Here is a 16,031-nt window from a genome sequence, read left to right on the forward strand (position 1 = left end):
GACTTGGTATAAATATTATGATTTACATGAAATACTTTGACTTAGCAGAAATTCTATAATCTAGCAAAAAGCACTTCAGCATAGCAGAAATTCTATGATTGAGCAGAATTACTAGGATTTAGCACAAACACTATGATTTGTCTAAAAAAACCCTTTATTTTGCAGTTATATTGTGATTTGGCAGAAATACTATGCTTTGAAACAAATACCAAGATTTGGCAGAAATACTATGAGCAGTAATAATATAACATAGCAGAAATACTGTTATTTTGTGAAAATACTATGCTTTGGCACAAATACCATGATTTGGCCAAAATACTATGATTTAGCAGAAATACTATGATTGAGCAGAAGTACTAAGATTTAGTAGAAGTACTTTGATTTAACAGAAATACTATTATGGAGGAGTAATACTTTAAAATGGGAGAAATATTGATACACACACACATACACAGAGCCTAAAGGGAACAGTGGCTGTTAAGAGTCTGGGCTTGGTATATCTAGGTCAGTTAAATTAGCTGCACCTGCTGTAATCAGCCCTTACACACACAGACACAGAGAGAGGTATAAGTTTTCTGCAGTGTATTTCTCACATTCACATTCAGGATTCCCCTCGAACTTCCTGGTCTCAAGGCAGCTACTCATCTCACTGAGCCAAACTCATTCTCACAAAGAAGAGGTGGATAGACTGACAATTGTGGTGAAATTATCAGAAGTTGCTGAGAACTGTGCTGATAAGAGGCAAAAAGGATGAAAATTTTGCAGAAAAGAGGTGAATCAGCAGAATTTCTGCAGAAAAGAGGCAAAGAAGCAGAACGTTGTGCTGAAAAGAGGTGAATCAGCAGAGTTTCTGCTGAAAAGAGTTTTTTTTTCTGAAAACCGCCAAAAAAGCTGGAATTTGTGCTGAAAAGGGGTGAAAAAAATGAAAATTTTGCTGAAAAGGGGTGAAGAAGCTAAAGTATACCAAATCAAAGTATTTGTGCCAAAACATGGTATTTCTGCCATATTGTGGTATTTGCGCCACAAAAGTTACTACATTACAACATGAATACAGATTAAAGATGAAAGAAACTGGCAACAAATTCCTCCACTACAAACCAGTCTGATACCACTTCTTTGCAGTGTTCACGTTTACTAAGGCACTACCCAAAAGGCGCCACAAGAGGGCACTCCAACACAACAGATGACCTATGTACACTGATGCACTTAGTAACAGTCAGCCTCCTACTTAGCCACTACGTAATACAGTGATATTACAGTGTACAAATTCACATAAATTTGCAGGGGGAACAAACAAAGCAGGAACAAGCCCAAAACAATCAAATAACTGTGCTGCCATAGCTATCGCTAACTAGCACATACGCTAAAGGTAACTAAAACCAATACACACAAGTAGCAGGGTAAACATCTTAAGCATGGAACATTAACTCACGCTTATGTGACACACACCATCCCCAACAAATACAGGATGGGCTATTTGCTCCCCTTCCCAGCAGCTCTCTCCTCAATCGTTAGCCCAGGAACGAAGGAAGACCATCTAGCTCAGAAGTCCCATGAATTCCCTCACTGCTCAGAGGCTGCTGGGTAATGTAGCTCACACTAACACAGGTTTTTCTACAAGCACAAATACTATAACATAGCAGAAATACTGTGATTTTGTTGAAATACTATGCTTTAGGACAAATACTATGATTTGGCAGAAATACTATGTTTTAGGACATATACTATGATTTGGCTCAAATACTATGATATAGCAGCAATACTATGTTTTGGTACAAATGCTGCGCTTAGGCACAAATATTATGATTTGGCAGACACTATGATTTAGCAGAGATAATATCATTTGGCAGAAATACTAAACTTTGGCACAAATACTATAATTGAGTGCAAGTACTTTAAGATAACAGAAATACTATGATTTAGCAGAAATACAATGTTTTTGCAGAAACACTGTAATTTCACTCAGATACTTCTGCCCCCAAACCATGATTTGGCACAAATACCATGATTTTTCAAAAATACTATGATTTAGCAGAAATACTATGATTGAGCAGAAGTACTAAGATGTAGTAGAAGTACTTTGATTTAGCACAAATACTATTATGGAGGAGTAATACTTTAACATGGGGGAAATATTGATATACACACACATACACAGAGCCTAAAGTGTACAGGGGCTGTTAAGAGTCTGGGCTTGGTATATCTAGGTCAGCTAAATTGGCTGCACCTGCTGTAATCAGCACTTACACACACAGACACAGAGACAGCTATGAGTTTTCTGCAGTGTATTTCTCACATTCAGGATTCCCCTCGAACAAATGGCCATAATTTCCTAACCGTAGGGGCTAGAACGCTCATTCTGACACCGATTTGTTCAGAAGAGATGGGGAAAACTTCAGGCCTTCATAATTCAGAGATAAAATATAAATTATTGAAGATATATGACTTGTAATACACTGTAACTGAGTAGAGGCAAAGCAAAACTGCCTTGACTTGCCCTCAAACAACGTTTTGTAACTCTAAATCTATATGGAGCATCAAAATCATTCTTTCACCGTAAGAAACAGCAGGCTTTGGTGAACAGTCATGGAAATTTTCAGGTCTCTGTTGAAATCAATCAAAAAGATATGACGAGAGAAAAATGTGCCTCATTTCCAGAGTTTGAAATCTGAAGAAATCTGAGTGAGGGAAAAATTTCCTACCCTCAAACAAGTGTAATTCATAGCCAAACGGTAATAGGTGAGGAAAAAATTCTTGAATTGTGAGCATCAGGGATGTCTGAAGATATATTGGCACAAGCGTCATGTCTCAACTTTGTTTCGTTAAGGAGATATGACGATTTGAAAATGCCTCTCATTAGAGAATTCCAGCGCTGATTTTGAAGAAACTCTCCATTGAGTTTCTATGGAGAGTTTTGAGACTTTATGTTACTCTGAGGAGATTTGCAAAAAATCTATAAGTCCCACAACAATGATAGTGACATTTTCTGAAAGCCAGCAAAAATACCTACGTTTTGATGTATAATTTGTGGGGGTTGAGTGGAAATTGAGCGAGTAGCAAGAAGTTGTTCAGACATGAAGAGAAAATTCAGAAAGGACGAGTGCACACTCTGAGTTAATTGCATAGCAACCATAACAACGCATGTATTTTCTGAAAAATCACAATTTTGCAACTGAAAACTTAAAGAGGTATAAAATTAAAATGGTAGAAGATCTGAAAAAGCTGAATCATTCAGGAATAGCCCAATAGTCTGAGAACATTTTAAAGTTTGAATGGAGTTTCTAGGTGAAAGTATGACAAAGTAGTTAAGTTTCAAAAACAAGCAAGTTTTAGCAGAATTGTGGAAGTTTTCCATTCATTTCAATGGGACAAATTAAAGGAAAAAAGTGTAATATTTTAAAAAGTATAACAGTAATAAACACCAAAAGTCATAGCACACATTAGCAGAAAGAGCAGAACAGTATAGAGTTTGAACGGAGAAAATCGGCTGAAAACTGAGGCAGTAGATAGACGGCAAAAAACGTACGGAAGTCCTAAGAATAATAAAGAATAAAGAGAAACAGGAACTCAATAGTGTGGAAGCCCTTTGAGGGCATCCACACAATAATAACTAGAAAGTGCATTTTCTGAAGAAACTGCAGTGTGAATGCTTGAATCTGAATGTATGCACTGAAATGAATTAATTGCTGAATTTTAAGTTAAAAATAAAAATGTTGAATGAGCTGGAAAATACAGAGTTTTTAACCTGAAAACAAAAGTGCAGAACTTTTGAAAGCTGATGTTCACACAAAAGAAGTTGGAAAATAGCTGAAAAGTTTTTAAATTAAAATTTGGAAAACCTAAGAAATGAGAACAGAAAATTTAGAGTCAGAAAACATCTGAATGAATATTAAAAGTTCATATTCTTTGAATCACTGAATGACTAAAGTGTAATCCCTCCACTTGGATCCACACACTTTTAAAGGTTTACATCTCTGAGCTTTGAAAGACATGCTGTTGGAAAGAGAACAACGATGGCTTCGTTTTGAGGGTAAAATGATGGCTGTGGAGCAAACACTGTGGACACAGCAGCAGTTGAAAGAGAAGTGTTTAAGATGAATCTTGGCAGAGTGAGAGAGAGCTCGTTAGGCAGGCAGGCAGGTGTGAGCCTGGTTGCTATAGTGACTGCACCCACTGGCTCCATACACACGCGCACAGACATGCACCTCACTTTTGCTGCTTAAAATGAACAGAAAAGTCAGGTCGAAACAAATCGCTCCCAAATGAAAAGTACAGGTCCTATTGACAAAATTCTTTCACCGTGAGCGACAGCAATGTCCAGTCTACCTAATTCTCAGTTTTCATGCTTGTGGAGTTTATTATATGGACGTGGTGACAGTGTAAAGACAGCCTGTACTTCTGGTTTTCAAACGAACCTTCTGAGCCATTTTAACATTAGAGTCTATGGAGGAGTTGGAGGGAGGAGGCTGTGCATGGGTGACATTTATGAAAGAACCATAACACCTAGTACAATAGTAAACACATTGGATGAAAGAGGACAGCGATGGCTACGTTTTGAGGGTAAAATCATACCTGTAGACCAAACACCGTGGACACAGCAGCAGTTTTAAAAAATATTTTAAGATGAATTTTTTTGCTCCTCTCACTCTAGCAGTTGAGCTGTCTCACTCTAGCCCCAACATTCCGTCCCATACACACCCATTATAAACTCTGAAACGGCTGAAAAAACATCATGAAACTTAAACTGGAACTGAAGAAAAAGTATATTAGATATTGAAAAGATAAATACAAGTTGAATAGTTGAATGTCTTGTCTTCGTTTTAAAGTTTGAATGGTGGCTCTACGTCAATGTATATGAAAGTAGATACAGTTTTAAGAGGACTAAGTTGAAGGAGAATTTGAAGGGTCTCCCCATTGAAATACATGGGAAATTTTTGTTGAAAAAAGTTGAATAATTTTAAAAATATAAATGTTATAAATGAGAAAAGTAGAAGCAGTCATGTCCAAAAGAAGAGGAATCTAACGGTGTTTGAATGGTTTTTCTAAGTTGAACGGTTTTGAAGGAGTTAGATGCACAAAAACGTACGGAATATATAATAATAATAATAAAGATTAGAAGAACAATACTGTGAATGCTTTTACAAGCATTCACACTAATAAAATAGAACTAGAAAGTGCATTTTCTGAAGAAACTGCAGTGTGAATGCTTGAATCTGAATGTATGCACTGAAATGAATTAATTGCTGAATTTTAAGTTAAAAATAAAAATGTTGAATGAGCTGGAAAATACAGAGTTTTTAACCTGAAAACAAAAGTGCAGAACTTTTGAAAGCTGATGTTCACACAAAAGAAGTTGGAAAATAGCTGAAAAGTTTTTAAATTAAAATTTGGAAAACCTAAGAAATGAGAACAGAAAATTTAGAGTCAGAAAACATCTGAATGAATATTAAAAGTTCATATTCTTTGAATCACTGAATGACTAAAGTGTAATCCCTCCACTTGGATCCACACACTTTTAAAGGTTTACATCTCTGAGCTTTGAAAGACATGCTGTTGGAAAGAGAACAACGATGGCTTCGTTTTGAGGGTAAAATGATGGCTGTGGAGCAAACACTGTGGACACAGCAGCAGTTGAAAGAGAAGTGTTTAAGATGAATCTTGGCAGAGTGAGAGAGAGCTCGTTAGGCAGGCAGGCAGGTGTGAGCCTGGTTGCTATAGTGACTGCACCCACTGGCTCCATACACACGCGCACAGACATGCACCTCACTTTTGCTGCTTAAAATGAACAGAAAAGTCAGGTCGAAACAAATCGCTCCCAAATGAAAAGTACAGGTCCTATTGACAAAATTCTTTCACCGTGAGCGACAGCAATGTCCAGTCTACCTAATTCTCAGTTTTCATGCTTGTGGAGTTTATTATATGGACGTGGTGACAGTGTAAAGACAGCCTGTACTTCTGGTTTTCAAACGAACCTTCTGAGCCATTTTAACATTAGAGTCTATGGAGGAGTTGGAGGGAGGAGGCTGTGCATGGGTGACATTTATGAAAGAACCATAACACCTAGTACAATAGTAAACACATTGGATGAAAGAGGACAGCGATGGCTACGTTTTGAGGGTAAAATCATACCTGTAGACCAAACACCGTGGACACAGCAGCAGTTTTAAAAAATATTTTAAGATGAATTTTTTTGCTCCTCTCACTCTAGCAGTTGAGCTGTCTCACTCTAGCCCCAACATTCCGTCCCATACACACCCATTATAAACTCTGAAACGGCTGAAAAAACATCATGAAACTTAAACTGGAACTGAAGAAAAAGTATATTAGATATTGAAAAGATAAATACAAGTTGAATAGTTGAATGTCTTGTCTTCGTTTTAAAGTTTGAATGGTGGCTCTACGTCAATGTATATGAAAGTAGATACAGTTTTAAGAGGACTAAGTTGAAGGAGAATTTGAAGGGTCTCCCCATTGAAATACATGGGAAATTTTTGTTGAAAAAAGTTGAATAATTTTAAAAATATAAATGTTATAAATGAGAAAAGTAGAAGCAGTCATGTCCAAAAGAAGAGGAATCTAACGGTGTTTGAATGGTTTTTCTAAGTTGAACGGTTTTGAAGGAGTTAGATGCACAAAAACGTACGGAATATATAATAATAATAATAAAGATTAGAAGAACAATACTGTGAATGCTTTTACAAGCATTCACACTAATAAAATAGAACTAGAAAGTGCATTTTCTGAAGAAACTGCAGTGTGAATGCTTGAATCTGAATGTATGCACTGAAATGAATTAATTGCTGAATTTTAAGTTAAAAATAAAAATGTTGAATGAGCTGGAAAATACAGAGTTTTTAACCTGAAAACAAAAGTGCAGAACTTTTGAAAGCTGATGTTCACACAAAAGAAGTTGGAAAATAGCTGAAAAGTTTTTAAATTAAAATTTGGAAAACCTAAGAAATGAGAACAGAAAATTTAGAGTCAGAAAACATCTGAATGAATATTAAAAGTTCATATTCTTTGAATCACTGAATGACTAAAGTGTAATCCCTCCACTTGGATCCACACACTTTTAAAGGTTTACATCTCTGAGCTTTGAAAGACATGCTGTTGGAAAGAGAACAACGATGGCTTCGTTTTGAGGGTAAAACGATGGCTGTAGAGCAAACACTGTGGACACAGCAGCAGTTGAAAGAGAAGTGTTTAAGATGAATATTGGCAGAATGAGAGAGAGCTCGTTAGGCAGGCAGGCAGGTGTGAGCCTGGTTGCTATAGTGACTGCACCCACTGGCTCCATACACACGCGCACAGACATGCACCTCACTTTTGCTGCTTAAAATGAACAGAAAAGTCAGGTCGAAACAAATCGCTCCCAAATGAAAAGTACAGGTCCTATTGACAAACTTCTTTCACCGTGAGCGACAGCAATGTCCAGTCTACCTAATTCTCAGTTTTCATGCTTGTGGAGTTTATTATATGGACGTGGTGACAGTGTAAAGACAGCCTGCTCTTCTGATTTTCAAAGGAACTTTCTGAGCCATTTTAACATTAGAGTCTATGGAGGAGTTGGAGGGAGGAGGCTGTGCTTTGGTGACATTTATGAAAGAACCATAACACCTAGTACAATAGTAAACACATTGGATGAAAGAGGACAGCGATGGCTACGTTTTGAGGGTAAAATCAGACCTGTAGAGCAAACGCTGCGGACACAGCAGCAGTTTTAAAAAAGATTTTAAGATTAATTTTTTTCGCTCCTCTCACTCTAGCAGTTGAGCTGTCTCACTCTAGCCCCAACATTCCGTCCCATACACACCCATTATAAACTCTGAAACGGCTGAAAAATCATCATGAAACTTAAACTGGAACTGAAGAAAAAGTATAATAGATATTGAAAAGATGAATACAAGTTGATTAGTTGAATGTCTTGTCTTCGTTTTAAAGTTTGAATGGTGGCTCTATGTCACCGTATGTGGAAGTAGATACAGTTGAAAGAGGAGTGAGTTGAATGAGAATTTGAAGGGTCTCTCCATTGAAATACATGGGAAATTTTTGTTGAAAAAAGTTGAATAATTTTAAAAATATAAATGTTATAAATGAGAAAAATAGAAGCAGTCATGTCCAAAAGAAGAGGAATCTAATGGTGTTTGAATGGTTTTTCTAAGTTGAACGGTTTTGAAGGAGATAGAGTACAAAAAACGTACGGAATCTATAATAATAAAATAGAATAATAAAGATTAGAAGAACAATACTGTGAATGCTTTTACAAGCATTCACACTAATAAAGATTAGAAGAACAATACTGTGAATGCTTTTACAAGCATTCACACTAATAAAGATTAGAAGAACAATACTGTGAATGCTTTTACAAGCATTCACACTAATAATAATAATAAAGATTACAACAACAATACTGTGAATGCTTTTACAAACATTCACACTAATAATAATAATAAAGATTAGAAGAACAATACTGTGAATGCTTTTACAAGCATTCACACTAATAAAGATTAGAAGAACAATACTGTGAATGCTTTTACAAGCATTCACACTAACAATAATAAAGATTACAACAACTATACAGTGAATGCTTTTCAAGCATTCACACTAATAATAATAATAATAATAATGAAGATTAGAAGAACAATACTGTGAATGCTTTTACAAGCATTCACACTAATGACATGGCCTCCTTGTTCACCTGATCTGAACCCCATTGAGAACCTGTGGTCCATCATCAAATGGGAGATTTACAAGGAGGGAAAACAGTACACCTCTCTGAACAGTGTCTGGGAGGCTGTGGTTGCTGCTGCACGCAATGTTGATGGTGAACAGATCAAAACACTGACAGAATCCATGGATGGCAGGCTTTTGAGTGTCCTTGCAAAGAAAGGTGGCTATATTGGTCGCTGATTTGTTTTTGTTTTGTTTTTGAATGTCAGAAATGTATATTTGTGAATGTGGAGATGTTATATTGGTTTCACTGGTAAAAATAAATAATTGAAATGGGTATATATTTGTTTTTGTTAAGTTGCCTAATAATTATGCACAGTAATAGTCACCTGCACACGTATGGAATCAGAACGATGCCACCTTGAAACGAAACCGAAAAAAATATTGAAACCGAAAAAATCGCTTACAATTTTTATTTTTCAGTTTCAATCCATTTTTTTTCAGCTTCAATCCATTTTTCAGTTTCAATCTGCTGGCACTGTTTTGGCGTCCGGAGGCGCGCTTGAGGGGGCGGGGATTCCGACCCGCATGAATTTGCAGACATTATAGAGTCCATTGCTCGTGCTGACCGAGCTGCCATTTTTCTCTTTTTGCCTCTTTCAATGGCTGCATCAAGTTCAGGTGGACCCTCTAAACCGCAGGTAAGTAATCATTTTCCGTCGTCTTTCTTTGCTATTTCACTCGACTGGACATAGGTTTAGTTTTTATCAGCTAAATCTGGTGAAGTTGTGGTAAAATTCCAACATTAGCCTATTCGTTGTAGCAAGCTAGCTGGCAGCTAAAATTTGCTAAATTCAGTGATGCCCCTGTCTCTTTTGTGAATAAACAAACACTTTAACTTTGAAATGGATTCTGCAGTACAGGGATTTGAGGTTCAAACTGCAAAAGTATCTACAAGGATGCCAGAGCCTTACTCCTGATGGCCAGTGGTGATGATAACATATTAAGCAATGGCAGATTCCAGGCACATAACGGTAAGACAAGTGTAGGTTTGGAAGTAACGTCTTTATGGCAGTGTTGCAGGTCACCTTTTTTTTTTTATACATCTTTGGTTGCCGTACTCTTTAAAACAAAATAGTTGCGTGTCTGTCAGTGTAAAATGGATGCTGTGCCAAGCCATTTGTAACTAAATTAATTTCAAATATGAATATTCTGCTCCAATCTGGACAAAAATTTTTCACATATTTTGCATTTTTTAGTATTTTTAAATCACAAATGTATTTTAAAATACATTTGTATTTGTATACATTTGTCACCAACATGTAGCCACACATCTGAAAGCATATTGATTTGCTCTCCTGATATTTAGACTGTAGTACTGATATTTTAACATTTCATAAGAAATACATTCATAAGAAATGTATTTCTTATGAAATGGATGTACTTGTTTATGGAAACGATTTAATTTGTTTATCTTCCTGTTGTGTTCATGTATGTATGCATAGATTATTATGTCATTAGTGCACAATTAGCAAATGTATCAATTTCTGTTCCAGGTACCATTAATAAGGAGGCAGTTCTATGAAAGATTGCTAACAAAGCTTCATGGAGCTCTACAACGCAGACCTGTAGATATGGACTATTTGCATTATGTCATCACTCATGAATTGAGACTTATACGGTCATTTGGTAATATTTTAGCAGTACCACAAGATATTCTTAATGCCTTATCCAATCTTTTGAGACTGATAAATTTTCAAGACGGAGAGAGACACCCACATTTTTCTCTTGTTGATGTTGTATACACAGCGAGAGGACAACGTAAACTTAGTATATCAGAAGAATCTTTGAACAGCCTCATCAACATGAAATTTTCCATTCCCAGTATAGCTCGGCTTCTGGGTGTCAGCAAAAGGACATTATTTCGTCGGATGCAAGAGTATGGACTTTCAGTGCATGCATCATATAGCAGTGTCACAGATGATGAGCTGGACAGCATTGTTAGGTCAGTTAAAATGAGACTGCCACACATCGGCTATCGAATGATGATGGGGGAACTGCAGGCCATGGGATACCGTGTCAGATGGGAGCAAGTGTCTGCATCGATGCATAGGGTAGATGCTGCAGGAATCCTAGAAAGGATGGCATCTGTCGGCTGTGTTGCAAGAAGAGTGTACTCTGTAAAAGGTCCCCTCTCATTGGTTCATGTAGATACAAACCACAAACTCATCAGGTTTGTGTACAGTACGTGTTTGTATGTTCAGTACTCTGGATACCCTGTAACTATTTTCATTTCTGATTTGAGTATAAGGCATTTTACGTTAACAGTTAGAAGATCCAGGTAAATTTCTATTTCTACAAAGTAAAAAAAATGTTCCTGTTTAGTAAGCAAAGAAACAAACAAGTTGATAAAGTCAGACTTGTGGACAAATGTTATACTTGAACGTGTGTGTGTGTTTCATATTTTGCTTTTTTTTTTTTTTTTTTTTTTTTTTTGTTAGATATGGCATAGTTATATTTGCTGGGATTGATGGCTATTCGCGAAAGGTAAACAATATTCCATTGCAATCACAATTTTTTTCTCAAAATTAACTACCCTATAGAGAGAAAGTGGCGTATTCTTCTTCCACTCCTTTGACAAAAAATTTACGTTCATTAGTGTTGAGTTGTCTTTATTTTACTTTAAGTATATAACTGTCTGGTGTTTATTAGTTTGTTAGATATTGTGTTTGTTTCTTCAAAACAAAATCATTTATTCATAAATTATGTTCCAGATAATGTACCTTGGTGCTGGAAATAATAACAAGGCATCAACTGCATTAGGCTTCTTTATGAGCTCTGTTGAACAGTTTGGCTTTCCTTTAAGGTAATGTAAAACCTTGATACTTTCTATATTATTAGTCAACTTTCTGAAAACTTGTTTGTATTCTATTTCGTCATGCAGAGTTAGAGGAGACCAGGGTGTTGAAAATGTTGGCATTGCTCATTGCATGTTTACTGTTCGTGGTTGTGGCAGAGCAATCTACATTTCAGGAAAAAGTTTTCACAATCAAAGGTAAGTTATATACAGGGCTTAGCATATATATATATATATATATATATATATATATATATATATATATATATATATATATATATCTTGTAAACCCAAATCAATCATCACATTCACCAGCGTCTTATTCAATATTTATTTACTTATTTTTAAATACATGGGTCTTTTATCATTAGTAAATCAAAAACAGGTACAAGCCTGGATTTGTAAACTGTGTTCTTTTGATATTTTTTTATGTTGTAGAGTTGAGCGCTTGTGGCGTGATGTCTGGATGGCTGTAACCAGTGTTTATTATGAGCTACTTCACAACCTTGAGGAAGACTGCCTGCTTGACCCCTCCAACAGCCTCCACCTGTTCTGTGCTCAGTACATCTTTGTGGAACGTCTGCAGAAGGACCTTGACACTTTCAAGAACGGGTGGGATAATCATGCCCTGCGAACAGAACAAAGTCTTACGCCTAATCAACTTTGGACTATAGGACTTCTTCAAAATCCTGTGGCTGCACCAGAAAACACTGAGGTACGACTATAAAATGTGCTATTACAGATGTTTTATAACGCTTAGGTTTTTGTACCTTGAAATTCATGACATGCATATATTTAAATGTGCACCTGTCTTGTTTTTAAAGACATACCTTTGTAATAGCTGCATACTATAGTTACACTTGCTTTTGTTATGAACAGTATATTTTCAGGACATTCAAGAACATTTCTCTTTGGACCTTGACTGTTCGAGACCAGAAAGTGGTGGTGGAGTAGTTCTTCCACCAATACAGTGTCCTTTGGGGCCTGAGGCGATGGCAGGACTGAGGGCAGCCATTCATCCTCTTAGTCCCTCCTTTGACAACGGAAGAGACCTTTATGAGAGAGTGCTGAACTACATCAGAGTTCATTCAGTAACACAACAGAACCCACTCAGTTAGCCTTTCTCATAGGATTTAACCACATTATTTGTATTGTAATGACAGAATAGCAAATCAATCAATCTTAAGATGTATTTTCAGATTATTTGATGAATGTATCTTTTTTAATTGCATCAGATACTGTTTTTACCTTTTATAACTTAATGTTTAAATTAGCCACATTCAGTTAAGCATCTCATGTCTGATGTTTTTGTAACTGGGTTGATTAAATTTGTTTAACATGTCATGTCAATAAATACTCTAAACAATTAAATGATATCCTTTTAATGACTGAAAAAAACAATTCATCAAGTGTAAGAATATTTATTTTCAGCAAACTACATGCTTCATATACAGAAAATATATTTAAACAAAATTCACTTAAACTTCTTCAGACTTAAAGAATTTAATTTGCGAACAAGTTGAATCTTAGACTCAAGTTTTTATGAATGCAGTCTTCTGAATGGGCTCCTCCGTTTTGAGAACATAGTTTTTAACATTATAAGAACAAAAAGTGAAACAACGTGGAAAAATAATCTTTAACTGTAAGTATTTTTTCCTTTTTTACTCTGTGTTCCAAGAACTGAAATAGGTTTAAAGGGTTAGACAAATAGTAGAAATACAGTGCAATACTGCATAACTTGTGATGGTATGCTATTCAAGTGTTAACTACACACGGCTGAAATCTCTCCCCATTGTGACAGCTGTTGTCATAACTTCTGTGAACTCGGTGTATGAGTTCATGTGTGCCACAGGAAAGAAGATTGTGTTTGTGCAGGCACTTACAAGTGGGCAACATATGTAGTGTTCAGGCATCGTATCTTTGCATTGATGCTCAAATCTTACATGTATTTTAAAATTTGCCCTTTCTGAAGGAAGGCATGGTTTGTGTCTTTGTCCAGTTAACCACTGCATAATCGCTGGGACAGACATTCTCAGTGGTTGGTGTTTGGAATTCCAGTGTTCGTCCTGGTCCTGTAGGTCTTGGATCCCATACTCACAGCTCTTTTTGTCTTTATCCTGATCTGAAGAAGCAGATTCGACTTACTTTAAATCTTTAACTATCATACCACAAAATTTATTAATATGCAAAACCAATTTTGTCATTTAGACGTGGTAGATTGTATAAAACATCAAAACATATAAACAAATCTTTACAGAGATTTCAGTTCCTTTAGACTGTTATTGTTTGTGATGACAATTTTGCAGAGTACAGTAGGTTTGAAAGAAATGTTACAACACTGTATTTGTAACAGCTGTTGTGTTAATGTTGTTTTGATGATAATACCAGTAACTGGCCGACGGCACAAACCTGAGCTTTCAAGATTCTCCAGGAAGTCTTGGAAGAAGTTGATGATGGCATTTTCTTTGGCATGCCTTGGACTTCCCCTCTCACTCAGCTCAGGCTCAAGGATGCTCATTAGGTAATCAGCATCCGGCTAAAGAGATTGGGGGGGTCACGTGTTGTGATTTCAAATAAACAATAAGAAATTGTTTATTTATTAAGAAATTATTTAATAGTCATTAATCTGAGCAACCTAAATAAAGGCTGAAACAAAAAAGTCCTCACAGGGCTATTACTACATCACATGTATTTTTAGAATCTGTTGTAAAAACTAAACCACTGAAATGAATAAAGACATATTTACCGCTGTATCATCATTCTCATCTCTGGGAACAAACAGGTTTGAACAGAGACTTTCGTGCCTTCCAATCATCTCCAGAAGGTTGTAGATCTTCATGCCATTTCTGATTTGCTGTAGCATTGGAGTCAGACCCACCATAGCATGCACAACAATTGATCTATTTAGAAAAGCAAACACAGTCATTAGTGAAACTGATGGGGTATGGTGGTCGAAACCAGGGTTTGAACTTACAAAATATTACTTTCAAATGTTTCTGGTTGGTATATTGTCTATTAAATTATACTACCTTATTATACTGTCCCGTTTGTCCAGCTTCACAAGTCCTGTGTAACCACAGCTCACAATGTCTTCAGTGAGGTCTGTCAGGTTGTCTGCCACTTCCACCTGAAAACATACAAAAACAAAACAGTAAATGATTTCAAGTTTTTGAAATTATGTAACTATACACACAGTGTCGGGAAGGTTACTTTTAAAATGTATTCCACTACAGATTACAGGCCCCAAACTGTATTTTTTAACGTATTCTGTTACGTTACTGAATGGGAGTAACATATTCTGAATAGTTTGGATTACTTAATATATTATCATGCTGTTTACAACTACATAAATGTGATTTATTATTATTACTGAAGGTCCGCGGCTCTGAATCATAGTAAAAGGACCTCTGGCTAATATGTCAGGTTCGTGTCGGGCTGGTAGCCAAAAACTAGCTTTACTTTGTTGTCTGGGTCAAATTTGCTAGTGAGAGACAGAGAGAGGCGTTGAAAGGCTCCAACGGAACTTATTGTTTCGGAGGAAAACACGAACACAGTGTACAGTTGAGTCTTAATAGCTTACTTACAAATGGGCTCGTCAGGCACTCTTCTTGGCTGCTGTGGTTATTATTATATTTACATGCTTCCAGCTCCCGTTTTTGCTCCGTGACAGCTCGGACTTTTCCTTTCTCTCCCTCCCTCGCTCACAGACACATAACGTGTATGGCAGTCCATTCTCGCTGCAGCACGGACTACACTGCCCATGAGGCTACATTCTTTAGGGCTATGCCTGTAACACTCTGCCTATTAGCTTAGCACAAAAACAACAACAAAAAGGCGCTCTCTCACCCAGGAAACACACAGTCGCAGAGAGAGCGCGCATCACCCTGTAACCATGGCAACCGTAACGCTGCCGCTGTGTAATTCATATATTTCAACAAAGTAACTGTATTCTAAATACCACCTTTTTAAACGGTAACTGTAACGGAATACAGTTACTCATATTTTGTATTTTAAATACGTAACGCCGGTACATGTCTTACGTTACTCCGCAACACTGTATACACACACAAACAATCAGCATTTTTTCACTAGTCTGTACAAACACGGCTCACCTTTTCAATTAGAGACCTATATTCAGTGTCATCCACATCATCTTTGGTCAGCTGAAGCGCATCGAAGTTTCCTGTTGCAAGAAACTGAGAACACCAGCTTCTCAGGAAGCATGGTGGTGGACCTCCCTGTGCAAGGCTCACTGAAAACACTTCTCCTGCAGTTCTGCAAGATACAAAGAAATATTTAACATGCTTCATATGCTACATAACGCTGGGAAATGTATAAAAACAGACAAACCTGTAGAAACTATTTTCTAAATCACTGATAGAGTAGGCAGGACTCTTTCCCTTCTTGCCACTGCCTTCAAACAGTCGAGTCTCAATACCATGCATCATTTCTACATAGAGATACAGAAAGACAAAATAATTTAAAGGGTTAACCTTATACTGTA

The 16,031-nt window shown here is 36.6% G+C and overlaps 2 protein-coding genes across 7 annotated transcripts in view; one reads left to right on the plus strand and one right to left on the minus strand.

Moving 5' to 3' along the window:
- The first annotated feature begins 9,175 nt into the window (after positions 1-9,175).
- Positions 9,176-12,898, plus strand: LOC100695163 (uncharacterized). Of its 2 annotated transcripts, XM_019351332.2 has the most exons (8): positions 9,176-9,371; positions 9,589-9,704; positions 10,227-10,903; positions 11,172-11,217; positions 11,445-11,536; positions 11,615-11,725; positions 11,966-12,242; positions 12,418-12,898. In XM_019351332.2, exons 2-8 carry the CDS (start codon positions 9,681-9,683, stop codon positions 12,643-12,645), a joined length of 1,455 nt encoding a protein of 484 aa, XP_019206877.1. In that variant the 5' UTR covers positions 9,176-9,371; positions 9,589-9,680; the 3' UTR covers positions 12,646-12,898. The 2 variants fall into 2 exon arrangements, with proteins under 2 accessions (XP_019206877.1, XP_019206876.1); XM_019351331.2 differs by having other exon boundaries at positions 9,287-9,704.
- Positions 12,899-13,100: 202 nt separating this feature from the next.
- Positions 13,101-16,031, minus strand: part of LOC100695424 (uncharacterized) — a 48,877-nt gene continuing 45,946 nt past the window's right edge. For 4 of the 5 annotated variants that reach the window (XM_019352233.2, XM_025903195.1, XM_025903194.1 and 1 more), the window contains exons 2-7: positions 15,878-15,977; positions 15,640-15,802; positions 14,557-14,654; positions 14,274-14,427; positions 13,937-14,063; positions 13,101-13,649 (exon numbers count right to left, since the gene is read on the minus strand). In XM_019352233.2, the coding sequence (XP_019207778.1) occupies positions 13,294-13,649; positions 13,937-14,063; positions 14,274-14,427; positions 14,557-14,654; positions 15,640-15,802; positions 15,878-15,977 (998 nt within the window). In that variant the 3' untranslated portion in view covers positions 13,101-13,293. The remainder of the gene's footprint in view (positions 13,650-13,936; positions 14,064-14,273; positions 14,428-14,556; positions 14,655-15,639; positions 15,803-15,877; positions 15,978-16,031) is intronic. The other variant, XR_003216434.1, reaches the window with a different exon arrangement.

This window comes from Oreochromis niloticus, linkage group LG23 (assembly GCF_001858045.2).
Source record: "Oreochromis niloticus isolate F11D_XX linkage group LG23, O_niloticus_UMD_NMBU, whole genome shotgun sequence".
Classification (NCBI taxonomy): Eukaryota; Metazoa; Chordata; class Actinopteri; order Cichliformes; family Cichlidae; genus Oreochromis; species Oreochromis niloticus.